The sequence below is a fragment of the Chelon labrosus genome (assembly GCF_963514085.1).
Source record: "Chelon labrosus genome assembly, chromosome: 9".
NCBI lineage: Eukaryota > Metazoa > Chordata > Actinopteri > Mugiliformes > Mugilidae > Chelon > Chelon labrosus.
In genome coordinates this window covers 17,466,655-17,492,401 of record NC_140359.1, presented here as the reverse complement: position 1 = coordinate 17,492,401, position 25,747 = coordinate 17,466,655, and the positions used below count along the sequence as shown (strand labels likewise).

Here is a 25,747-nt window from a genome sequence, read left to right as displayed (position 1 = left end):
ATACACTACACTGTTTATATTTAAAAATATAAAAAATGCAGCCCATTTTAAAAACATACTGTGTTGTTTATATTTAAAATATGTGTAGGTATAGGGTGGTAGTGATCTATTTTTTCATAGTGATTAAATTACAAATGAATAATAACTTGTTTATGTGTGTATTTATTCTGTGAAACTAAGATTAGTAGTTTACAGTTGCCGTTACTGTAAAGGGAAATAAACTCGTTTTACAGCACTCTCTGGCACTATTTTAAAAATATACTGTACTGTTTATATTTAAAAATAAACAGTACAGTATATTTTTTAAAATAGGCTGCTTTTTTTTAAATTATTATTTAAATGCCCAGTGGAATTCACACATTCAGTGATCTATTTTTATAGTGATTAAATTATACATCCAAAGCAATGAATAATAACTTGTTTATGTGTGTATTTATTCTGTGAAACTAAGATTAGTAGTTTGCAGTTGCCATTACCGTAAAGGGGAAATAAACTCGTCTTACAGCACTCTCTAGCACTATGTTAAAAATATACTGTACTGTTTATATTTAAAAATAAACAGTACAGTATATTTTTAAAATAGGCTGCTTTTTTTAAAATTATTATTTAAATGCCCAGTGGAATTCACGCATTCAGTGATCTATTTTTATAGTGATTAAATTATACATCCAAAGCAATTAATAATAACTTGTTTATGTGTGTGTTTATTCTGTGAAACTAAGATCAGTAGTTTACAGTTGCCGTTACTGTAAAGGGGAAATAAACTTGTCCTACAGCACTCTCTGGCACTATGTTAAAAATATACTGTACTGTTTATATTTAAAAATAAACATGTGTGTATGTGTGTATTTATTCTGTGAAACTAAGACTAGTCGTTTACAGTTGCCGTTACTGTAAACGGGAAATAAACTTGTCCTGCAGCGCCCTCTAGCGGCTCACAGACGAAACGTTGCATGGCATTTTGTTTGGCGCCGATGGAGGGAGTCACTCCTGAGATCTTTGGTCAGTCAGACGGCAGAACTTCCGGTCGGCATTTTGTTCTACGAGAGGAGAGCTTCTTGATCATCGCAACAATCGTCATATTTCTCATTTACTGTCGAAATTGGCTGCGCTCCGTGTTTACGTCGGCGTAGACCGACTGAAACTTCGAAGAACGAATGTTTCCCCGCGAATGTACGTTGAAACATTCACCCTTGAGTGACGGAAGAAGAACGACTCAGTCCGACCCGGATTATTGTTGATAGCTAGCAAGCTAGCTCATCAGCTAGCTGGCAAGCCAATCGAGTTCCTTGTGGAGGAGCTGCGAGAGAAGAAAGGGGGAGCTAGAGATACGGACACGGACACAAACCAAGCTAAAACATTCCCCTCCCTTTGCACGCAACATCCGAAGGTAAATAAAATCGCATACCTCTCTTTGCGATTCTAACTTTTTAAATTGCAATTATTAGCAATAGCAGTAATAAATGTTCTGCTGCAAGACCACCTACGGCGTCGTTAATCGTTGACCGGGAGGTAACGGAAGCTAGCGAACTAGCCAGACAAGCTAGCTAGGTGTGTTTTTGCTCTGCCGAGGCGCACGGCCTCAACTGGATGTCATTTGTCGAGCCCGAGGATTGGGCCGTTGCCACGGAATTAGACTCTGTGCTGTTGCCTTTTTCATTTACTCACAAACACGTCGGGTTTTTTTCCGAGTTCAATAGAAATTGGCTAACATTCATTAACCCCGACTAGCGCTTCCTTGTATTATTTGAATAGTCTTCCTTTTATTTGAATGAGGGGTTTCGTTAGAGGCTAACCAACAACAGTTTTAGCTAGTTAGCCTAACTAGCTAGCTATTAAAAAAACGACTATTGTTGTTAGCGAATGTTAGGCAGCTAGCGTTAGTGGCTCTAGCAGCTACCGTAAGCGGTGACACTAGCTTCGCCGTTAGCACGAAAGATGCAGGCAGTCAACTTCTTGCCTGTGTAGCGCTGATGGTTTTGCTCATACGTATCGAGCTGCAGCTTTGCATTTAAGCTAACATAAACATGTAGACGGACGCTAATATCACTTAGCTTAACATTTGAGTTAGTGAGTGTTTTCTGAGATCTCACGTTGTGTTTTTGTTTATTGGAGCTCTTGGCTGGGGTGATGTTGTCTGTGGTCGCGATCTTGTTTTGAAATGTTTAGGCTCAACACACACAACGTTGCCTCAGCTGTAGTTACTTTGCTGTTTCACTTTGAGGGGCATGTGCATGCTGTTAGATGTTATTTTATGTTTGGATTCTTTGGCTACAGTAAATACTGTGTAGTTGCTGTCTGCAATCGGCCAGTTTGCAGAATGCATACAGTGGCTGTTGGCTTCTGGAGGATGCAGCCCCCCGCTACTGCCGCCACCATCACAGTGCATCTGTTCCTTTGTGCTGCCTCCTGCCTGTCAGTCTCACAGCTGTCAGCCAAGCCCCTGCGTACAGAGGGAAACCACACAGACTAAGCATGCTAACGTTACCGCCTGCTAATGCAATGTTTACAATATCGGTCCGTTGACGCGATGTAACGGTTATTTTGTGCAGAGTAAGTTTCCCGTATCAAGTCTGTGACCTCCGTGATGGCTTGCTCTCTGCTCTGGTTGAGTTGCAGCACGGTGTTTACAGATTTACATTGCGTTCGTGATAAGCAGTAGTTGCTGAAAAAGTTGTTTTGTAATCTTAGAAGTCATTAAAAGGGACTTCACGTTAGGGTCAACAGTGCTGCACACTTTTGCATTCTGTTGGGTTGTCAGTAATGACGGGGTCATTGCAAATAAGAAATGCACGTGTGACCGTGTACGCTGTCACTCCTGTGGGTGCAACATTTTTTTTTTTGTGAGTGTCTCAAAAACAAGTCAAATGCCGTTTTATGTCACAAAGTCTGATACAGAGCTATTTTCTCTTTCAACAGATTGAAGGGGTTGGACTTTTTATCTGAAATGTCAGTGAGTCCACCAGAGACTGCACAGAATTCTTCGAAAAGGTATCACAATGGTTTCAGTGCCTGACCCGTCTTTATTGGCTGTTATTGGGCTTTGAAGCTAGTGCATGTTCTTGTGTATAAGTTTAACACGTTGATCAAAATTCTGTGTCATGCAGAATTATGTAGACAGAGCAAGACCCCATGACAGGCAGCATTTTCATATCCTAGAAATTGCAGCCGACATTTTCATCTTCTTCGACTGCCTGCACAGTCTTACTCGAGAGGTCAAGGGCATTTAGCAAGCAGTGGGATTAAAGACGAGCGCAAATGTTGTGTTTTTCCAGTCTGCCTAAATAAGATGCGTCTTAAAAACCCTATAGTTTTATAAAATGAAGTAACACAAAGATTAACGTCAGTTGACTACCTGTTCATTTCGCAGTATTGGCAATATTAACCATATGTTTGTGAAACACACTGCAGACTGAGCAATCAAAATGTCAAGGCTTATTCACTGGAGTAAGTTTCAGGAAAAATTGTATACCGGTGGTAATAATCCCACACAAACATAAGCCGTTCTTTTGTGCAACACGATAAGCCTATGAGACGTGTAAAATACTGTAATGTTAGTGTTGTGCTGTTGTGCTTATGCCTTTTCTTGCTGTGTATTTTCCATGCATGTGACAAATCCATCAAGATGTGGGTACATTGTGTGTCTGTTTTTGAGGTATACGTGTATATCTGAAATGACTTTTAAATTACTCAAAATAACAGTGATAATAAGAATCAATCAATATGCTGAAGTACTGTTACTAAAACAATCACATGTATAAAATTTACAGTACTCTTGCTGCTTAACGTAGGAAATGGCAGTATAGAACCACAATGTTATTGAACAGCAGGTCCTCTTTGTCCCCTAAGCTTGCAACTTGGGTGTAATTCTTGGTGCTTTTGTATTTTTTGTATCTGTCAAACATTGAGTTAGACATCTCACCTGCGCTCATGCTAGCGGTATGACATGCCTGCATGCAAAGACCACTGACTGAGGTTTACTCTCTTATGGATCAGTACCATGTAACTAGTAATAAACAAGCCAGAGTTCCCATTTGAATGTACAGTGAAGAATGTGGGGTATTTTCCCAGATTGTCTGGATCTAGTGAGACATTTATTTGTGCTTTGTTGATTTTGCAGCAGGTACAATTTGTACTAAATGAAATGCAATATCCATAACAGCAGACATAGTATATGCAGTAAATATTAATTTACATTTGAGTCTGTTTTTGGTGTTCCTGAATAATATTTATTATTGTGTAATTTTTACTATTTATTTCTTTTTATCTTCCATTTATCTGCTTATTTTTTAATTCTATTTTATTTGTCTGAAACACTGAAACATTCTGGGGTTTTTTTTTGTCCTCCTGTCCATCACTCATGCAGTTTTTGTCCTTCTCTCGCTCTCCCTTATTAACCTTCCCCTATCCCAGGTGCCAGGAGATGTGAGGACGGGTGTCGTCCATCGGCCCCCTAATCTACCTGTGTATCAACACACTCCCCCACCCTCACCTTCAGCATGAATGGGGATATGCCTCATGTTCCCATCACCACTCTTGCTGGGATCGCTAGCCTCACAGACTGTGAGTGTTGCCCAGTTGTGCTCTAAAAACACTGTTAAAGTTGTTGAAGCTCATTCCTGTCGAAAATGTAAATCTGAAATAATCTGCCTGTCTCTACAAAATTTGAAATTGTGATTGCAGTTTTTCCTTGTTTGCATTTTCCCTCTAATTTTCTATGACCATGTGTCCTGTATTTCTCATGCTTGTTTCTCAGCATATTTTTTTCTCATCTTTATGTCCTCTATGAAATCTATCTCTTCTCACCTCAGTGTTGAACCAGCTGCCCCTCCCTTCACCTCTACCTGCCACCACCACTAAGAGCCTCTTATATAATGGGAGGATTGCGGAGGAAGTTACGTGTCTACTGGGTTGTCGAGATGAGACTCTGGCTTCCCAGCTAGCCCATGGCCTCAACCAGGTCTCCACAGAGCACATGTAAGTGTATACCTGTATACCCCAACCTGAATATCAGAGGCAGCGTGTTTCCATGTAAATAGTTGGGCTGTCATGTTAGAGCCTGGGGTTATGTATAACTTAACTTTGGAGTTGATCAGTAAAATCAGGTTAAAACAGAAGTGGTGCCATGTCGATATATTGAGATGGAGAGACTCTGGTTAGTTCTTTGTCTAATTAAAATACAAAAAGATGCATTTTTAATGAGATGGAGACATGAAAGACTAACGCACATACCAGAAAAAGGCTTTCCCTGTGGGCAAGTTTGCAAGATGCAAATGATACATAATGAAAATTCAAGAAATGTGTAGTGTGTTTTGAAATTATAATTTCTAATGGTTTTGATGATATGTACCCCGCGACCCTTAACAGGAATAACCGGGTATAGAAGATGAATGAATGAATGATATGTAACGTAACAGGTGTCCTTTTTGTACGAGAGTGCAAAAGATCTAATTTAGTGTGTTCTGTCTGTGTAATAAGGTTAAAATTACTGCTTGTTATTTCTCATTTTATATATTGTAACCGCTTTATTAGGAACACCTGTTCAATCTGGTGCAATACATTAAAACAGCACTTCTTATAAAATGCTTATTAACTTTGCAGTGATTCATAGTGTACTGAACTGCATTCTGTTTCTTGTGTTTTGTCTTACCCATTAACTCGAGGGGGCAACATAAGTGAAAAAATATAAGCTTTATAAATTAATTTATGGCAGAGCTGTATTTGATTACATTAGATTGAAATGGTGCATTCAATAAAGTGCTCGAGATTGTGTATTGACAAAAATCCTGTGACATACCCACACGCTTGACAAATCTATGTAAGACATTAATTTGATTCAGAAATCCTGTAAATCCTATCTTACAGTGTAACTGTTTATGCTGATTGGTTTACAGCTTGGCCCATAAAGAACTAATATAATTAAATTAGTTATAAATATCTTGCTTTGGTCTTCTCTTTTCTATGATGTACTGTATATATTGGTACGTCTTTCCACCCGGAATTATAGGCCACATGCCTCTAAAATTGTGATTGTGCCGTTTCGTGTGGTTTTTCAGAGAGCTGAAGGACAACCTGGGTAGCGATGAGCCAGAGGGAGATGCACCACTGTTGCTACAGACCATGCTGGCCAGGAACCCTGGCATCTTCAGGGAGAAAAGTATGGTCATAAATACTTGGTGCACGTTATGATGTTAAATTTCAAGTGATACAATTAATCACTAGAATAATAATTGAACCTGAAAGACAGGGTTTGCGTTGATATTTGTTACATGTCCATACTTTATTTTGTTTCTTATCAGATGTTATGCAGCAGCCAATGGTACCACCATTCAAGATCACCCAAAATTCCATGCATAGCCCTGCCCAGTCTGCAAACTTCCAGCCGGCTGCGATTTCTCCCAATCCCTCGAGGTGGGTTAGGCTACAAAACTGAGCTGATCATACGCTACAACTGTTCTACATTTGTTCATGCAGTTTCCTTCCACTTGCTTTCTCACCTCCCTGCTCTTTGCTCCACTTTGTGCAGCCGGTTTGTGTCGCCCCAGACCGGTTCCAGTAGCAGGTACATGGGCCAGCAAAATAGTCCAGTACCCAGCCCCTACACTCCTCAGAGCCCTGCCACCGGTTACATACAGCAGTATCCCCACCAACAGCCACCCAGCTACAACCAACACCAACAGATACAACAAGGTGAGGGTGTGTGTGTGTTGCATGTTCACGTGCGTGCGTGAGGAGACAGATTGTGAAATGGGGATCAGTGCATCCTTTTTTTGTCAGTGCCTTTGGCTGATGACTTTCACACGTCTGACTCTGCATGTCATTAGGGAATTAGAATAAAATGTACTTTACCAATTTATTTATTTATTGCTGTTTTATTTCAAAACAATTACTATTAGAGATTGATGAACTACTGTTTCTGACCTGACAACTTCTACGACTGATTTGATTTTTGCCTTTGTAATGGAAAGTGCACTTAAATCTGTCATCTCAGAAAACATTACAAACGCATTATGACTAACATCTAGAAGGAGTTAACACGCTGTAATAAATTCATTTAGATTAGCGACATGGTTTTTATCCCACTTGATAAAATCGCTTAACCAGAAATTTCCCCAAATGTTTTAATAAGTAATGCGGTTGAAAATGATAATAAAATGTTAAAACAGCAAGTTTAAAGAAAGAAAGCGAGATTTGGCTACATTAAGAATACACAAATGGAAAGAAATACGATAATTAACATTAAATGACCATTGTATAAAATAGGACAGTGTTGTTATTTCATGAGTTTAGCCCCTGTGTTCGCTAGAGCAGGCATTATAAGTCGGTACTGGCATGTCACCATATTGTCATTGTCTTATATGTTAAATAAATGTAAAATCATATTTGCTTTTTCATTCATTTTATTTCACTAGATTTCAGCTTTATTTTTTTTTTGTCCTGTGTTTACATAATTGACAGCAGTGACAGTTGTAGCTCTTGCAATAAAAAAAAAATAAATAAAAAAATTGGTTGAAATATTTATGCCTTGCAGTTAGAGGGTTGCAAAGCATTGCTCTGGTACAATTATACACTACTAGTTCACTGGTAAAGTATATGACCGATAACAGGTAGAACAGGTTTGTTTCAACCGAGTAGTGATTTATAGACGTCTACTTAGCGGCTAAAGACCGCAATAAATTTGCAGTTTGCAGTCACAAGAAATCAGTGAACTTACAATCCAGTCTGTTAGTTTAGTGTAATATCATTTACTTTGTATAGTAATGTTCTGGGTCTCAAGGTATTTTTCTTGGAATTCCTGAGGCAGCTGAACATAGCATTTAAATTCAGCAATGAATAACCTCACTGATGGAAGATTTTAAAATGATGAAATAACCTCTTTGTTCTTTAATATACCAGTTTCTGTGGCGAGCCCCATGGTTCCTGGTGGGATACGAAATCTCCACGAGGGCAAAGTTTCAGGGCAGATGGCCAACGCTGCCAACCACCACTCAGACAGACACGGTACTGAGGACTACATGAACATTGTACACCGACTGGGCAGTGAGGTACGTCTTAGAGCCTGTGATAAAAACACTGTACGTTTCATATCATGTAACAAATGGACAACACCAGTCAGATTTGAGGAAAAACTAAAGAAACTGCAGATTATAACAATTTACAAACTGAAGGAGAAGAAGAAAGTGATGTTGAGCAATATGTTCTTAAGGTTGGTTTATGTAATGTTAACCAACCACCAAGGGATTTTTGAGTAAAACCTGCGGAGCCACAAATGTGGGTTGTTATATTTGTGTTAGATATATTTCGTTGTTTATAACTTCATCTTGAATGGGTTTGGTTTTGCAGTTAGTAATTTTCTAAATGAACACTGGTTTTGAGGTGGGATTGGTCTAGTTTTTTTCCCACTGTGGGGCGATGCTAGGAGACGGCAAGATATAGTCGGGAAAACACTGCTATCTGCACGACTAAAGCAAACACTGAATAATTTGCACAATTAATTCATGGCTTTTACATCTGTGTTCTCTCTGTGTGCTTTCCAGGAGGGTGACTCCACCATGAGGAACCCGTCTTTCTCCCTGAGGTCTCCACAGTCGGTCTGCTCCCCAGCAGGGAGCGACGGAACACCCAAAAGTAAGGAAACTGGAAAAGGAAAAGAGGCATTACAGCGCATATGCCTCACCTACCTTTTCTTTATTGAGAGAGAAGCATCTTCAATCTCTGAAATGCTCATGATGTGAATATTACAGCTGCTGAATAGTCTGAGTCCATCATCCTTCAGTAGCAATTTCAGTGGCCACCACACTGCTGTTTCTTTGTTCTGGGTGCTTGTGGTTTCTATGCCTTCGGAAGGATGACTTTCATTCTCATAACTTTCATCTTCTCCACGTTTTGTTGCTTCCTCACAGCGGGCTCTCGTCCTCCACTGATTCTCCAGTCACCACCTCCCTATGCACCATCGCCAAGGGAAGGAGGCCCTGACCAGAAGCAGCTCCAGCAAAGGAAGAAAACCCCCACAGTCAAAGAGGAGAAAGATATGTACGACATTGTTAGCTCTCCCAACAAGGACTCTACAAAACTGACCCTCAAGCTGTCCAGGGTGAAATCAAATGAATCGGATCCTCCAGGTAAGATTCTGTGTCCGCCCCGTCTTGGCTTGATTCAGTGTTTTGTTACTCATTCAGTTTTAGTATCTCTACTTCAATTAGCAGTGCTGAAAAGAGATATTGTGTACCTCTTGGACCATATTAAAAATGTTGTTCTTTTTTAATTCACCTGAGTAAATTTGTTTTTATTCATATCTCAGGTGATATGCCGGGCATGGATCAGAACTCGGACAATATGGAGTCAGAACTTGGCTTTCAGCAGGTTCCTGTTCTCCAGCAAAATCTAGGAGCCCGGCTGCAACAGCAGGTCTCCCAGCAAGCAGTCGGTGCCAGTGGTCTGCAGCCTCCCAGTTCCCCTTATGACGAAGCAGAGCTGGACGCCCTTGCTGAAATTGAAAGGATAGAACGAGAGGCTGCTAGTGAGAAGTGCTCCAAAGAGGTGCAAGATAAAGGTGTGTAAGAGATCTGTATAGATGAGTATATAGTTAATAACTGTGCATGTTGCTTTGATACGATTATTTTACTTTCATGTCTCTTTTTTACAGACAAGCCTCTGAAGAAGCGAAAACAAGACTCCTTTCCCCTGGAGCCAGGTGCAGGGGGACCAGGTGGCCCCACAGGTGCTCCAGGCAGTGGATCAACAGGAGGGGGCAACGCTGGCAAGCTAACTCCGCAAGAGGCTACTGCAGCTGGGAATGGTGCCAGCCGTCCTCCCCTCATGGTGAGCATCGACCTACAGCAGGCAGGCCGAGCTGATGGCCAGCTGGACCCCTGTCTCGCTGCCCCTATTCCAGCCCTTGAGGCCCAACGCTGGCCTGAAGAACCAGCTAGTGGGCCGGCTGCAGTGGAGGGTTCTGATACAGCTTTGCGGTTGAAACCAGATGGGCGGCCGGAAGTCATCAAGAACAGGGTTGATAAGCATGACAGCAGGAGAGATGGTCGGGAGTCATCAAAGCACCGTCATGATGAGAAGTCCTCAGACAGACGGGTTGAGATGCCGAAGTCATCTAGTCGAGGGGAACACGGACGAGACAGGGACCGCGAATCTGACAGGGATAGGAGGCATCGGAGCGAGATGGGCAGTCGAGACAGACGGTCCCCTGACTCTCGCTGCCGAAGTGATCGAGATAGGTCTGGGTTTCGGCCGTCTTCTACTGGAGACCCCGGTCGGAGCAGCAATAGGCAAGACGGTTCCAAACCGGCCTCATCGGCATCTGGTGCTAAAATCCCAGATTCTTTCCCTGCTCAGCTCCTGGGAGGGCATAGCGGCGCACTGAAGAACTTCCAGATCCCTAAGGTGATCTGGACCGACCCAAACCAAATATCTACTCACCTACCAATCATTCAGCTGTCACTGCCTGCAGTCAACCAATCAAACCAAATCACACCCCTTACTCACTCTTGTTTTTGTTTTTCCATTTGTACGCTTTTTTTTATTTATTTATTTATTTTTTTTAAATTCCTGGGATTGGTCTTAAAATTCTGTTAATGCATTAACTCACACCTAACCATCTGTTAAAAGTAGAAGTTGTTTTTGTTTTATTAAGTTGTTAGTGTGTAAACTAAAGCAAGTACGTTAAAGAAATCTTCCACTGCTGTTCTTTAAAATAGTCCTCATGTGTAAATGTTTCCTCAGAAGGACTCACTGTCTGTAGCCTCTTTACAGTGAAGCTTCCATGTCTATCTTGTCAGCACAGTGAAAAGCTACCATCAGCCACATGGTGTGACGCACAGTTACATGCCCCCGCGACTGTAAAATGTGCTGACCTAATATTCTGACAGTTTGCCCTTCTAGAAAGGGTTGGTTAAAAAAAAAGACAAAGTGTACAAGACTACATGGCCAGCCTTTAGAGTTCGCAGCTTATCACCCACAAAGCAGTGCACCTGGACCAAATAAATATATTTAATGAGAACTGTTATTTTCCCGAGAGGTCCTACTGGTATGCTCTGTATATATTGTATTATTGTTTAATTGGACAATTGGAGTTAAATTTTGAGGAATGAAAACTATACAGTTGCCACTCAGTTTTTGGCCTGTTACCCATTGTGGCAGGAGGTATTTGCTACCTTGATGCTGAAGCGTTGACAATATATCACATAAAATTTAAGAGCTGGGGATATTGTTTTAAAAACAGTGGAATATACCTTTACGTCTTTGCTATCAGGACACTAAATTAACATCAGATTCACCAATTTACATATCTTACTTGAGTTTCTATTTTGTAAACGGTGCTGATGTTTTTTCGGTTTAAGATTGCGTGAAAATGTGTAAATTCATAGGATATTTGACCTTGAAAACTTCTTGAGAGCTTTCCTAACGCCTGACTTTTAATTTCCACCCCCAGATCAACCGCGACAAGGATGGCAGCGGGTCAGCTGAAGGGCAAACGTGGAGCCAGCCTAAGGTTAAACTGGAAAGGCTGGGTTTGGTGCAAGATTTTGAGAAACGGCCCAAACCTGTTGTGGTTCTCAAAAAGCTTTCCGTTGACCAGATCCAGAGGATCATTCGGCACAGCAAGTCTGGAAAGAACAGGATCTCAAAGTCTGGCAAAAGTAAGCTCAGAAAGCTGTGAATCGTCACACAAGCAGTTTTGCTTAGTTCATCAGTCACGCCATGTTTTGTGTACTGCATTTTTATATGAGCTTAAAATCAAGGTATTGTCTGTACATAACTCGAAAATGTTGTGGTCAAATTTTCAGGCGGTATGGACCCAGCAGTTCTTAAAGAGCTGCCCCCAGAGCTGCTGGCAGAGATTGAGTCAACAATGCCCCTGTGTGAAAGGGTAAAAATGAATAAGAGGAAACGAAGCACTGTAAATGAGAAACCCAAATATGCTGAGGTCAGCTCAGATGACGAATTTGACGCGAACGGAGAATGTGAGTCAATTCATGCTTTTGTTTTCCGCCAGTGTTTGGTAATATTAAGTAATATTGTTAAAATGGAATTGATTGGCACAAAATATGCCGACAGTTGAGATTACTCTTTCCATAAAGAAACATCTAGATTTTGAACTTTTATCTTTCTGTTCATTGCGATGTTGTTAATTGTTTTATTTTCAAGAGTTTGTTGCCTAACTTCTCTACGTTAAACCTGCAGCTGCAAGGAAGCGGCAGCGCAGAGACAAAGACAGATCCTGGGATTTTGAAGAACGGGAGCGACGGGGATCAGGGGAACACCGGAAAAGCGGGCAAAGAGACAGCCGGCGAGGGTCAGGGAGCCGCTATCGGGACTCCTCTGAGGAAGATTCGCCACCGCCGAGCATGAGTGAAGGTCAGTGAACAAGCCTTTTAAAACGTCTCTTGGAAATTTTGCATTTCAGTACAAAATTAATGTGACATGTTTCTGGTATCTGACCAAGAGAAAATTGTTTGCTCCCTTAGTTGCCAGAAAAATGAAAATGAAGGAGAAGCAGAAAAAGCGGAAAGCCTATGAACCTAAGCTGACACAAGAAGAACTAATGGACTCGTCCACATTCAAGAGGTTCTTGGCAAGCATCGACAACATACTGGAAAATCTGGAAGATGTGGATTTCACTACCATGGGTAAATATCAGTGCTGATTTGCTTTCAAAGTTCTACTGTCAGTATGTCAGCTTTGAAAGTCTATATAGTTATAGTTTCTTGTATTTTTTGTCTAATAATTTGTTTTGTGTTGTCCTGCAGCAGATGATGATGAGATACCTCAGGAACTGCTTCTTGGTAAACACCAGTTGAATGAGCTGGGCAGCGAGTCTGCCAAGATTAAGGCCATGGGAATCTCCAGCAGGGTACTGTATAGTTTTTATTTCACTTTATTTAGACTGTTGTGGATATGTGATGCTGCTCCAGGCGTAGGTCTCATAACGGTCTCTGTTCTCGTAGATCCCATCCGACAAGTTAGTGAAGCTCCTGAACATCCTGGAAAAGAATATTCAAGATGGGTCCAAGCTCACCACCTTGATAAATCATGTGAGTTCCCATCCTCCCTTTTTCTGTTTTTTCTTTGCGGTTGTACTTGTGACTGAAGTTGGCGATACACTGTACAAATCTATATCTATATAATCTATATCTGTCTTCAGGACCATGATGCTGAAGATGAGGAGAGACTTTGGAGGGACTTGATAATGGAGAGGGTCACCAAGTCTGCAGATGCCTGTCTGACCGCTCTTAACATCATGACCTCTTCGCACATGCCGAAGGCGGTCTACATAGAAGACGTCATAGAGCGGGTGTTGCAGTACACCAAGTTCCATCTTCAGAACACACTGTATCCACAGTATGACCCCGTCTACAGGGTGGACCCACATGGAGGTGACAATGAAGAGCTTTAATATTTTATTTGGCCCTAACGGTGTGATGTTAATGAAATTAAATTCATGAGTTTGGAATGTGAAAGTGCTAGTGCCCTGGTGTGCAGAGAAAACTCTTTAAAAATATTTGAGCTCTTGTTAAAATCATAGACACTTCTGTACGGAGGCAGAAATGACAGTGGTATCAAACTAAACTCAATGGGTTGAGACCAACTTGTAATATATGACTTCCTGGAATTTTATTAGTGTGAGCTCATGTATGGTTTATGACAAGGTTCCTACAAATCAAGAGGAGTTTAGCAGTGTGCTTGCAAAATTTCACTTGCCTTTTCTTTGCATTACAAACACTCCAGATTTGAGAAAATGTTTAAGGCGTGAGCTGTTTTATCCATGACCAGAGCTATTCAGAAACAGAATATGTTTTTAATATGCTCTACTCTTACTTTTCTAGGTGGCTTGTTGAGCTCCAAGGCGAAGCGCGCAAAATGCTCCACGCACAAGCAACGTGTGATTATCATGTTGTACAACAAAGTGTGCGACATTGTCAGCAACATCTCTGAGCTCCTAGAGATCCAACTACTTACGGACACCACCATCCTCCAGGTAAAAACTTGAAACACTTCTAAAAAGTGTTGGAAATCAGTCAACAGTCCGTCAAGGCAAAAATTGGATTGTAAACCAGATGATGGCTCACGCTCGTCTCTCTTTTTTTCCAGGTTTCCTCGATGGGAATCACTCCATTCTTTGTGGAGAATGTCAGTGAGCTGCAGCTGTGTGCCATTAAACTAGTTACAGCTGTGAGTATTTTTGTACTGAATTTAAATTCTTATTTAACACTCATCTCTACAGCCACATTTTTGGGTAACAAAAGTTTGGGAAAGAAATGTGACATTGCCGTTTTGTTACGGTTCAAATTATCCTTCAAAATGTTATGTATATTTCTTTGTGTACCTTTTGTTTTTACTGTGAAGGTGGACTGTAGATAATTATTTTGTATCTTTAGGTGTTCTCACGTTATGAGAAGCATCGGCAGCTGATCTTGGAGGAGATCTTTACCTCTTTGGCCAGACTGCCAACCAGCAAACGCTCCCTCAGGAATTTCAGGTAACTTGTTTTACATCAATTAACATTTTTTATTGCAGGGATAAGACATCAATCGTCTCGCAGTCACTGTTGCAAAACAATTATTGAGAACAGAGGTAAAAATATCCCGGTGTAAAGCTGTGCTCCCCTAACCCACAGCCATTATTTTCCTGGATATTATTCATAATAGTCACTAATCAGGTGTCCCGGCCTCTTGTGTCTTAGGCTGAACAGCTCAGACCAGGACGGAGAGCCGTTGTACATCCAAATGGTAACTGCTTTGGTGCTGCAGCTGATCCAGTGTGTGGTCCACCTCCCCAGTGACAGGGATGTTTTCGAAGAGTATGACACCAAGGTGAGAGTACAGTCTGATGCAGGACACCTCTACACCAGCAAATATACAATTATTATAAACGAGAACACACATATATAATTTACTTAAGAGGCCTTGTTCTTCTTTGTAGGTGGATCAAGATGTGTTGATAACCAACTCTTATGAGACGGCAATGAGAACAGCGCAAAACTTCCTCTCAGTCTTCCTCAAAAAGTAATCATTTTTATTTGACTTCAGTGTTGCACTCTACTAAAGTTGTATTTTGTCATCTTCTGTATTATTGACGACTGTACAACTTTTTCTCTTTTGTACAATTGTGTCCACATTTTCACGCTGGCACTACATGAGATACAAACAATATAGAAACCTACTTCTCAAAACATTGTCTGCTCTGCATCTTCAGCCTTACAAAGTTTAATTTACTGGTTGTTGGCTCTCTGACCCTGACTATAATCACTACCGTTCAATCCATGTCGTTGTGCGTTCCCTTTGTTCCTGATGTTTCCTGGTTGCTTAACCCCTTTCCCCCTCTGCCACTTCTTTCCCCTTTCCCCTCCCTCAGGTGTGGCAGCAAGCAGGGAGAAGAAGATTACCGGCCATTATTTGAGAACTTCGTGCAGGATCTGCTTTCAACAGTGAACAAACCAGAGTGGCCTGCTGCAGAGCTGCTGCTCAGTCTGCTCGGTAGACTGCTGGTCAGTATAACCAAGATATTTCTTTATACTGGAAATGAAACTAATTATGCTCAAGTGTTTCCAAGAATACATGATCCAGATAATAACAGAGGCAGTTTTACCACCCTTTGTTTATGGGGGTTGCAACTAAATCCTCTTTTTTTGTGCGTTCTGAGCATTTCTATAGCATCGGTAGATTTGCTTTTTATTTAAGACGTAAATCCAATCACTGGATGTGTTTTTTTTATTTATTTAGCAAATTAAAGTCATTGTCAGTCCAAGTGAATTTCTTATTGACATCTGTTCTTCTGCTCTTCCTTTCTTCCTCTCTGTCTCTTTCTCCCATCAGGTTCACCAGTTTAGTAATAAGCAGACAGAGATGGCTCTGAGGGTGGCGTCTCTAGACTATCTGGGCACAGTTGCTGCCCGTCTAAGGAAGGATGCAGTCACGAGCAAGATGGACCAGAAATCAATTGATCGTATCCTACAACAGGTACGGCAGTGTTTGTTGACATCACTTTCTGTTGATTTTTGTAGCGAGAAAAATAAGTCATATTAATGAGCAGAAAATGTCTCATAGAGCTTTTTTTTTTTTTTTTTGGCTGAAATTGGATTGGCATGACTCATTTGTATTCGTTCTCTCTGCTTGTATCTAGACTCAGGGCAGTGATGAAACCCAGCAGCTGCAGAAGGCTCTCCTGGACTATCTTGAGGAGAACGCTGAGACTGATGCCTCACTCGTGGTAGGTTTACATTAACCCGAATGTGCAAGTGCGGACACTGTTGGAGCTTTAAATATGTGAAATTTCTGTTCTGAGTGCCATTAGATTAGATTAAATTAGATAGATACTTAATTCATCCTGAGGGAAATTCAGTGTCCAGTAGCTTCATCACACAGAAACGGATATAAAGATATTTTAAGTTATATAATAATATGAATATATAATGCTGTGTAAAATATATAAATATAAATAACTTTTCAGCCACATATGGAAGGCACACATACGAATATTTGTTTACATTATCAATTACTGTGTGTTAATATAATTGTTGAGTTTTATTACTGAGACCTTTACTGGACCCTCTTTGTTTTCTAGTTTGCTAGGAAGTTTTACATTGCCCAGTGGTTCCGAGACGCCACCACAGAAGCTGAGAAGTCCATGCGTAACCAGAATCCGAAGGATGAGGACTCATCGGATGGACCGCAACACGCCAAGGAGATGGAAACTACCGGTGAAATTATGCAGCGTGCTGAGAAGCGCAAGAAGTTCCTGCGCAACATCATTAAGACCATACCAGCTCATTTCGCCACTCTGAAGTAAGGATTTGTAATTTCTTTGATTATTCCCTTCTTTCTAGTTTGCACTGTCCTGCCGTTTGTCTTATTTGCTGTCACAGTTGGTCAAAGTTTCTCTGCTAGTTAAATCATTTTGTACGATTTTCTTCTTCACTTCGTTTCTCACCAGAATGAACTCTGACACTGTGGACTATGAGGACTCCTGTCTGATCGTGCGTTATTTGGCCTCCATGAGGCCGTTCGCCCAGAGCTTTGATATTTATTTAACACAGGTACGGTTTGTATTTCATTACTGTAGGTGTCTTTGTTTTCAATGAAACTGTAAAAAAAACAAAAACAAAAAAAAAACACACTTTTGCACACTTTTTTAATAGATCTTGCGAGTCCTAGGAGAAAGTGCCATCGCTGTAAGGACTAAAGCCATGAAATGTCTGTCTGAGGTTGTGGCCGTGGACCCCAGCATACTGGCAAGGGTACGTGTGGGTCTATGCTTGCAAAGACCTGGGTGATCAAATATACGTTCTTGCTGTTCTGTTTTGTATGCAAGTTATTTTGTAGTCTTCCTGTCCTGTTCACTGACTCTGCCTTTTTTCTTCTGTAGTCTGACATGCAGCGTGGCGTACATGGTCGTTTGATGGACAACTCCACCAGTGTGAGAGAGGCAGCTGTGGAGCTGCTGGGCAAATTTGTGCTCAGCAGACCCCAACTCACTGAGCAGTACTATGACATGCTCATTGAGAGGATACTGGTGAGTTACTTAAACATAAGTAGACCTATAGTAATTGACGTGTCAGTTAAATGCTACCCACACGTCCCCTACCAAACTACAGCACGCTTTGTAAACGAGTGTTGTTGCAAATAGTTCAGTTGTTTCGTGATGTCCAGACCCAGAGTATCCCACTGTGATGCTGCAGTTAGAGATATTTTTAAAGTCATTCTTATGTCTATTTTTATGCCTTTCTCCATGTATAGTGAAGACATAATGTGTTGAAATAGATTTGCACTTCACTGCTGTGACATTAATCATCATACTGTGAATTGGCAGTTGAAGGGTATTGATGGGCTTTATTTGAGTAGCACTCCAATGAGATTGTTTGGCTGGCTCCCACAATATATTTTCAGTTTAGAGTTGCACATTAAGAGTCTCATAAACTATTCTTTGTAAACTGATCTTGTTTGAAACTAGTGTGATATTGTACAGCTGGTGCTGTACACGTCTTGTGCTTGGAAGGGAATATTTTTTATGGCCACTTAATTTACAAGAGAATCACAGCAAAGATTAAATAATAATAAAAAAAAGTTTCATAAATGGTCCATTTGGGCTGTCTCAGGTTTGCTTTTATGTGATTGAACTGAGCTGTTCAGAGTTTAGGATTAACACTGATCCTTGTGATGTATGCAGTCGTCATATTCATACTGAAATGCAGTCAAACACAAAAGCTTCCTACTTATCCTTTGGACTTGGCATCTGGGAGGTGAAGGCACTGAAATTGTTGTGCCTGTTGTCATGGAAATGTTCAGGAGGGTTCATGAGAAGTTCACCCTTTATTGCAGTCTTATACCGCCACCTATTGGCAAACAAATGCTATTGCAGCTAATACAGAAAATTGTTCTGTAAATGAAAATATGAGCCTTGATTTGTATGTAATATTTACAGAACATTGTGTGGCCCTGAATGAATTGAACTATTTTTGATGCACAGGACACTGGTATCAGTGTGAGAAAACGGGTGATCAAGATCCTCAGAGACATCTGTCTGGAGCAACCGACCTTCAGCAAGATTACTGAGATGTGTGTGAGGATGATCCGCAGGGTTAATGACGAGGAAGGTATCAAGGTATGGAGCAGCTGCTTGTTTGTTTCTTCATGCATGTGATTTGTAGAGATATGACTCCCGTTCATTTATGAATTGTATTTATTTATTTTTATCTATCTTTGTAGAGAAATGTCTATATATTGCATTAGGTTTTCACAGATCTTGGAGTTTAAAAGATCTGTAAAAATATCAACCTAAACAAATGATTTTTGTGTTGCTAATAGAAACTGGTGAATGAGACATTCCAGAAGTTGTGGTTTACTCCAACTCCAGCCCACGACAAAGAGACCATGACCAGAAAGATTCTCAACATCACTGATGTGGTAAGTTTAACTCACTTACCAGCTACTTGCCAGCTCTCTCCAGCATAAAAATGATATACCTTAACAAAAACGAATGGATTTTTTTTTATCAACCCTCAACCTGTTTGTTGTCTTCTTCAGGTTGCAGCGTGTCGAGACACTGGGTATGACTGGTTTGAACAGCTTCTTCAAAATGTAAGTGTCTGATTTTGTGTAATTGCTTCATCAGGTGAGGAAATATTGTGCTTTAAAACATTTTGAACGTGAATGTTGTCTCTTCTGCTCCAGCTTCTCAAATCTGAAGAGGATGCATCGTACAAGCCAGCCAAGAAGGCCTGTGTTCAGCTAGTTGACAACCTGGTTGAGCACATCCTTAAGTACGAGGAGTCTCTTGCAGGTATACATGTTTTTTTAAACTACCTACTAAGTCAGTTGTTTTTGTGTAGAATTAAACGTACATGCGTGTTTATGTTTAAACTTTCTGTGCACGTCATAAGTAAGTAATTTATCTACATTTTCTTTACGGTTTGTATTTCCTCTTTCCTCTGCAGAGAGCAAGGGGGTAAACTCAACACGGTTAGTGGCGTGTATCACCACCTTGTACTTGTTCAGCAAGATCAGGGCCCAGCTCATGGTCAAACATGCCATGACCATGCAACCCTACCTGACCACAAAGTGTAACGTAAGTTGTTATTGCTCAATTATTAGTCAAATAAATTATTCTAATTAAATATTTAGTGATCTTTCACATGGGTGTGGATTTTTAATCATAATGTACAATTCATGTATTGATTCCCCTGCAGACTGCCAATGACTTCATGGTCATCTGTAACGTGGCAAAGATCTTGGAGCTTGTGGTTCCTCTCATGGAGCACCCCAGTGAAACTTTCCTTGCCACCATCGAAGAAGACCTCATGAAACTCATCATCAAATATGGCATGACTGTGAGTGCCAGCTGCTTTTTAGAAATTTGTACATGTGATCTGTAAAAGGTAAAGTGTAAGCAGAGGTGTCTTGATAAATTTCCCTTCTTTCTCTAGGTGGTCCAGCACTGTGTGAGCTGTCTTGGAGCTGTTGTCAACAAAGTTACGCACAACTACAAGTTTGTGTGGGCTTGCTTCAACAGATTCTATGGTGAGATATACACTTAGCAACTCTGATGTGGTAGCCACTGTTATACAGTGTTAACAATATGTAACTACCTTTCAACTTTTATTTAAAGTGACTGAATATACACTGGTGGAAAAGGAGTAAATGTAGACTCTGACCTAGCCAGAAGCGCTGCAGAAAACACTTAAAAGATACAAACTTTCTAATCTTTCCCAGGTGCACTTAACAAGCTGAAGATTCAGCATCAGGAGGACCCTAACAGCACAACGTTGGTAGCAAACAAGCCTTTCCTGCTGCGATCGCTCTTCACTGTGGGTGCCCTGGCACGACACTTTGATTTTGATCTGGAAGAGTTCAAGGGCACCAACAAGGTAAGACAGCAAAGTAGTGTTTGGTAATCCTAAACTGGAGAACATGTTACTGTAACTATATTTTGAGCCATAGCCAAGATTAGCCACTCCATTACTCTAAGACTGCTACTGCTGCTATTGTGAATATTAAAATGTGATCTATCTCACAGCTACGTGTTTTATGTATGTTGTGTGCAGGTTGTTATCAAGGAGAAAGTTCTTGAGCTGCTGATATACTTCACCAAACATGATGACGAGGAGGTCAAGACCAAAGCCATCATCGGCTTGGGTAAAAACATTTTTTAATTTTGACTGATGTAGCTGTCAGCAGCGATAAGGCCGGGACTGTGCTAGAATATGTGGAGATGATGTACTGTAGAAGGAGATGGTATTGTTTATTTGTTCTAACACAGCTTTGCTCCTTGTCACCGTCTTTCTTCAGGTTTCCTTGTGATCATGCATCCCAGCCAGATGTTTATGCCCGAGGTGAAGACCTTGTACAACGGCATCTTGGCTGACAGCGCCTCCTCCATCAACCTCAAAATCCAGATCCTCAAGAATCTCCAGACGTACCTTCAGGAAGAGGACACACGGATGCAGGAAGCAGACAGAGAATGTAAGTTGAGTTGTGGTTCTGTAGTTAAACAGCTTCTTGATTCAGCGCTCTGGTATTTTGTCCTGTGTTAATATAAAGACTCGGTTGATGACACAATCAACGTCGTTAAACTGGTCTGCCATAACATTGTATTATGTAATGAACGCTATGTCTTTTGTGTCCTTGTAGGGAAGAAACTGTCCAAACAGGAGGATCTGAAGGAGATGGGAGACATCTCTTCAGGAATGAGCAGCTCCATCATGCAGCTTTATCTGAAACAGGTGCTCGAGGCGTTCTTCCACACCCAGTCCAGTGTACGGCACTTTGCTCTCAACGTTATAGCTCTCACACTCAACCAGGGACTCATTCATCCTGTACAGGTAAGAAGTAAAAGCCAAAGCTTGTAATCTACCAATATGATATGAATATCAAACAATTACATTTTTCTTTTAGCAGTAAAATGTAGTTTTTATGTGTGTGAGGGTTAAACGCATGTTAACTAAAAATACCTGATTTGTGCAGTGTGTACCCTACCTCATTGCGATGGGAACAGACCCAGAGCCCAGCATGAGGAACAAAGCTGACCAGCAGCTGGTGGAGATTGACAAGAAGTACACAGGCTTCATCCATGTGAGTTGGCGTTTGTTTTGTTACTCAGTGACTTAAGCAAGCTAAATCATTTGTATCCGTACAACAAATCCCTATTAAACCATTTTCCACTAACAACCGTCATTATAGAATGAGCAACAGATGACTACTCAGTCATCCAGCAACATCTTAGCACCTGATAGAATATGATAGTATGTGTGAGCTGACCCTAGATTGATGAGATTTTAAAATATTTACAGTACACTGTGTATGAGAATATTACTGTGAGTGAAAGATGGTAACGCTTCTTTTTCAACATGTATTCTGTCTCAGATGAAGGCAGTTGCTGGGATGAAGATGTCATACAGTTTGCAGCAGGCCATCCACATGTCTCGCAAATCCATCATACGGGGCTTCAGACAGGACGAGACCCACTCATCGCTCTGCTCCCACCTCTTCTCTATGATCCGAGGGAACCGGCAGCATCGGAGGGCTTTTCTCATCTCGTTGCTGAACCTCTTTGATGACAGCGCTGTGAGTTAACCTGCACTCATCTTGACATGGCGTAGTGCTCATTAGTGTAAAGTGGCATGTCCTGATTACCTACATGCCAGGTGAAAGTTAAAAATCTGCACATTTGCTGACAGTGAGTCTTGACAATTTTTTTTTTAAAAAGTTGTATTTTATAGGAGTCTTATGACAGATTTCAAAGGAGAATATATTTAATGAAGAGATGCATTTAAGCAGCTATTTTACTGTCATTCAAACTGGCCCATTTCCGTGGCAGACCTCTTGACTTGTCACAGAAGGAAAAGCACAGGTGTATTAATGAAAATGATGGTCCCATTAAGTGTCCCATTAAGCCTCGACTTTGAACCATCAAACACAGCATCTCCCATAAGTGGACTGCAGCTATAATTAAGACACCTGTGTTTTCCCTACACCTTAAAATGTATTCTGTGAAAAAGGTCTGCTTAACAATGGTTTAAATGAAACACTGCATCTTGCGTTCGTACCTTCCACTGACTAACGATCTTTCTTTTTACTGTCTTTGTTTCTGCAGAAGACAGAAGTAAACATGCTGCTGTTTATCGCGGACAACCTTGCTTGTTTCCCATACCAGAGCCAGGAGGAGCCTCTCTTCATCATGCACCACATAGACATCACCCTGTCCGTGTCTGGCAGCAACTTGTTGCAAACCTTCAAAGAGGTACAGGGACATTTCTGAAAAATAGGTTGCCTCTAAAATGTTCGTTGAGGTGGTCTTTAAAACTCTTCAAAAGCACAACCCAGAAAAGAAAACATGTAATTGTGTGTATAATATGTTTTTTGTTAAATTGTCTTTCCTCCCTGTCCAGCTTCTGTTAAAGGAGCCAAGGCGTAAGGAGAAGAAGGTAAAGAAGGAGTGGAAGAACACGTCAGATGGGGAGGACGAAGAGAAGATGAATTGTGATTTTCCCAGGAGTGACGATGAACATAACAACAACAGTGAGAACGATGGTGACGACGTGGTACGGCGGCCCAAAAAGTCAAGACAACCTGTCGCAAACAGCTCAGAGTCTGAATCTGATCTGGAGGATTTGGATGTGGACGATGCAGAGAAAGTAATGAGGCTCCTCCCAGACAATCCCAGTGGTCTCTTGGACTTTGCCAACGCCGTTCAGGGCATCCTGCTTCTGCTGGTTCTCAAACAGCACCTGAAGAACCAGTATGGATTCTCTGACAGGTAAGATCACTATACTCTTTAATTCTACACAGCCTTTATCTAAATTGATATACAGAACCTCTGTAACACAAAAAATATTTTTGTCTTTCAACAGTAAAATTCAGAAGTACTCTCCAACCGAGTCAGCCAAGGTGTACGATAAGGCAGTGAACAGAAAAAGCAACGCTCAGTTCCACCCGCGACAAACCCTTGACTTCATCTCCAACAACATGGCTCGCGCCAATCTGACAGAAGATGTAAAAAAGCGGATAGTCAAACAGTACCTAGATGTAAGTGATTGAAGTTCATGAGACTTACTTGCAAATATCTTGCTAGTCCAGTTATTTGTCCAGTTATGGCGACAAGTTTATTTCTAAACATCTTTATTTCAGTTTCATTGTCTGAAGAGTAGAGTACATTCAGTTAGTTACATGATTTTATTTTTCTGACATCTGTGGAAAATTCGTTCACAAAGAATTTTCTTTTCAAGAGATTCAATAGTATTTTGCCCCCTGTGCTTGTTAGACGTCAGTGTGAAACTTCCTCTCAAAGTTAGTTTCTCGTCTTTTCACTGCACAGTTCAAGGTTCTGATGGAGCATCTGGACCCAGATGAAGAGGATGAGGAGGGAGAAGCATCTGCCAGTGCTAACATCAGAAACAAAGCCATAAACGCCCTTCTTGGAGGCCCCGGCCCCATGTCAGGACCCAGTCCACGCAATCAGGCAGGACCAGAGACTGATGATGATGATAGTGATGGCGACGAAAGGACGCCTGGGGTAAGAATGATAGATCACGTTTGCGTTAATAGATTTCAATTAAAATTGTGGTGGAAAATGAATGTAACCTTCCTGTATTCTGTTTTCTCTGCAGTCCTCTCGAAAGTCAAGGCGAACTGGTGACTCCTCAGATCCCGGCCGTATGAGCGAGACAGTGGATGCTATGGATGTTATTGCCCTTTGCTGTCCCAAATACAAAGACCGACCGCAAATTGCTCGAGTCATCCAGAAGACCTCCAATGGGTACAGCATCCACTGGATGGCCGGCTCCTACTCGGGGCCCTGGGCGGAGGCCAAGAAACGCGATGGCCGCAAACTGGTGCCTTGGGTGGACACTATTAAGGAGTCGGACATCATTTTCAAGAAGATTGCCTTGACCAGCAACCACAAACTGAGCAACAAAATAGTACAGACTTTACGCTCACTGTATGCAGCGCGGGAAGGAGGAGCTAGCTAATGGCTCCCGTGTGATGTTTTTACTTTTTTCTTTCTTTCTTTTTTTTTTTTTTTTGTTCCCCTGCTCCATTTCTACTTTATTGAAATCTTCATCTTCCCTGCTCCTGCTCCTCCCCCTCAACCTGCCACCTCCAACAACACAGCCAAACTTCACTGGATTCCTACCCTCCCCCTCTCTTTCCTCATTTTTGTAAGAAAACACAAGAGGGCAAGAATATTTGACACTACATACTTTTACATGAGTTATTCTTGCAAAAATGACACAAAACATAAGACTTATATTAGAGGGACTGCTCATGTTTTGTTTGTGTACAAGTTCAGAGGATAGAATCCTGAAGGCATTAAAGGAATAATTCACCCAAATTGTCCCTTAAAAGGCTATCAGAAAAGAGACCTGGAGGGAAATGTTTTGTTAACATTGTTGTGGGAGCTCCTTCGCTGTTGTGCAGCAGATTCCAGTTGCTCATTTCTACTCTGTATAATAGTTTAACACGTCAAAAAATTAAAATGTTTATATCAAAAAAGTTGTAAAAAAAAGAATAAAACATAAGTGAATGTTGGAAATTAGTCTTTTTGATGTTCTTATTAAAGTGTTTTTGGAGTTTATTATACTAATAGCACCCTGATGGTTTTTCCTTTTAGCTTTTAGATATTTGGAAAAAAAAGAAGGAAAAAAAAAAAAGAAAAATAAGAATTTTTATTTTTGTTCACTTTTATTTGTCCATGCTGTACAATGGCAGAGTCCTCTGAATATAATTTATTCTATTTCGAACTACGCATGCAGTATATGTGGCCTATTACAGGAGGATATTTTGTAAATGTAGATTTTGTTGTATTAGGTCACCCTAGAAATAAGAGGAAAGGGGATTCGTACCCTTTTGGTGGAACAAATACTGCAATAAATTTTCTACTTCTCTTTGTCACTTGTCGGCTCCAAGTGTTAATCTGATCTTTTCATTTTGAAACAATGACAAGCTTGAAATGACTAAGAGGGTCACGAGATAAGAGAATATATAAATGATGCAGTATTGTCATAGTTAGCTGTTTCAGATTTTCCTATATTAGGATATACTATACTGTATACTAATCATACTATACTGTATACTAATCATGTAACACACATTGAGGATTATTAGTCATAGGTAGTACAATATAAAATACTTTACTAGAAGAATTGTCCAACACTGCCTGAGGAAAGTTGCCATTTTTAAACTTATCATTCAGTCAGGGTAATCATTAAGTAGTATGTACAGTATGTATTTTACTGAAT

General features: G+C 40.8%; 1 protein-coding gene across 2 annotated transcripts; it reads left to right on the top strand.

Annotated features, from left to right (window-relative positions):
* Nucleotides 1–858: 858 nt before the first annotated feature.
* nipbla (NIPBL cohesin loading factor a) lies at nucleotides 859–25,471 on the top strand. Of its 2 annotated transcripts, none has more exons than XM_084551891.1 (49): nucleotides 859–1,390; nucleotides 2,920–2,991; nucleotides 4,414–4,563; nucleotides 4,812–4,977; nucleotides 6,057–6,157; nucleotides 6,300–6,411; nucleotides 6,527–6,690; nucleotides 7,897–8,045; nucleotides 8,538–8,628; nucleotides 8,904–9,122; nucleotides 9,302–9,553; nucleotides 9,647–10,398; nucleotides 11,447–11,654; nucleotides 11,802–11,978; nucleotides 12,199–12,372; nucleotides 12,483–12,644; nucleotides 12,765–12,868; nucleotides 12,963–13,049; nucleotides 13,160–13,391; nucleotides 13,842–13,993; nucleotides 14,107–14,187; nucleotides 14,394–14,494; nucleotides 14,699–14,828; nucleotides 14,938–15,020; nucleotides 15,370–15,502; nucleotides 15,831–15,974; nucleotides 16,138–16,224; nucleotides 16,579–16,799; nucleotides 16,948–17,050; nucleotides 17,153–17,251; nucleotides 17,380–17,526; nucleotides 18,481–18,615; nucleotides 18,819–18,917; nucleotides 19,038–19,091; nucleotides 19,185–19,293; nucleotides 19,448–19,578; nucleotides 19,700–19,840; nucleotides 19,937–20,030; nucleotides 20,223–20,377; nucleotides 20,555–20,645; nucleotides 20,799–20,972; nucleotides 21,141–21,331; nucleotides 21,474–21,581; nucleotides 21,873–22,073; nucleotides 22,603–22,749; nucleotides 22,898–23,265; nucleotides 23,360–23,534; nucleotides 23,824–24,021; nucleotides 24,116–25,471. In XM_084551891.1, the coding sequence occupies exons 3-49, from the start codon at nucleotides 4,500–4,502 to the stop codon at nucleotides 24,476–24,478; spliced, it is 7,629 nt and encodes a 2,542-aa protein (XP_084408017.1). In that variant the 5' UTR covers nucleotides 859–1,390; nucleotides 2,920–2,991; nucleotides 4,414–4,499; the 3' UTR covers nucleotides 24,479–25,471. The 2 variants fall into 2 exon arrangements, with proteins under 2 accessions (XP_084408017.1, XP_084408018.1); XM_084551892.1 differs by having other exon boundaries at nucleotides 861–1,390; nucleotides 9,647–9,822; nucleotides 24,116–25,469.
* Nucleotides 25,472–25,747: the final 276 nt, after the last annotated feature.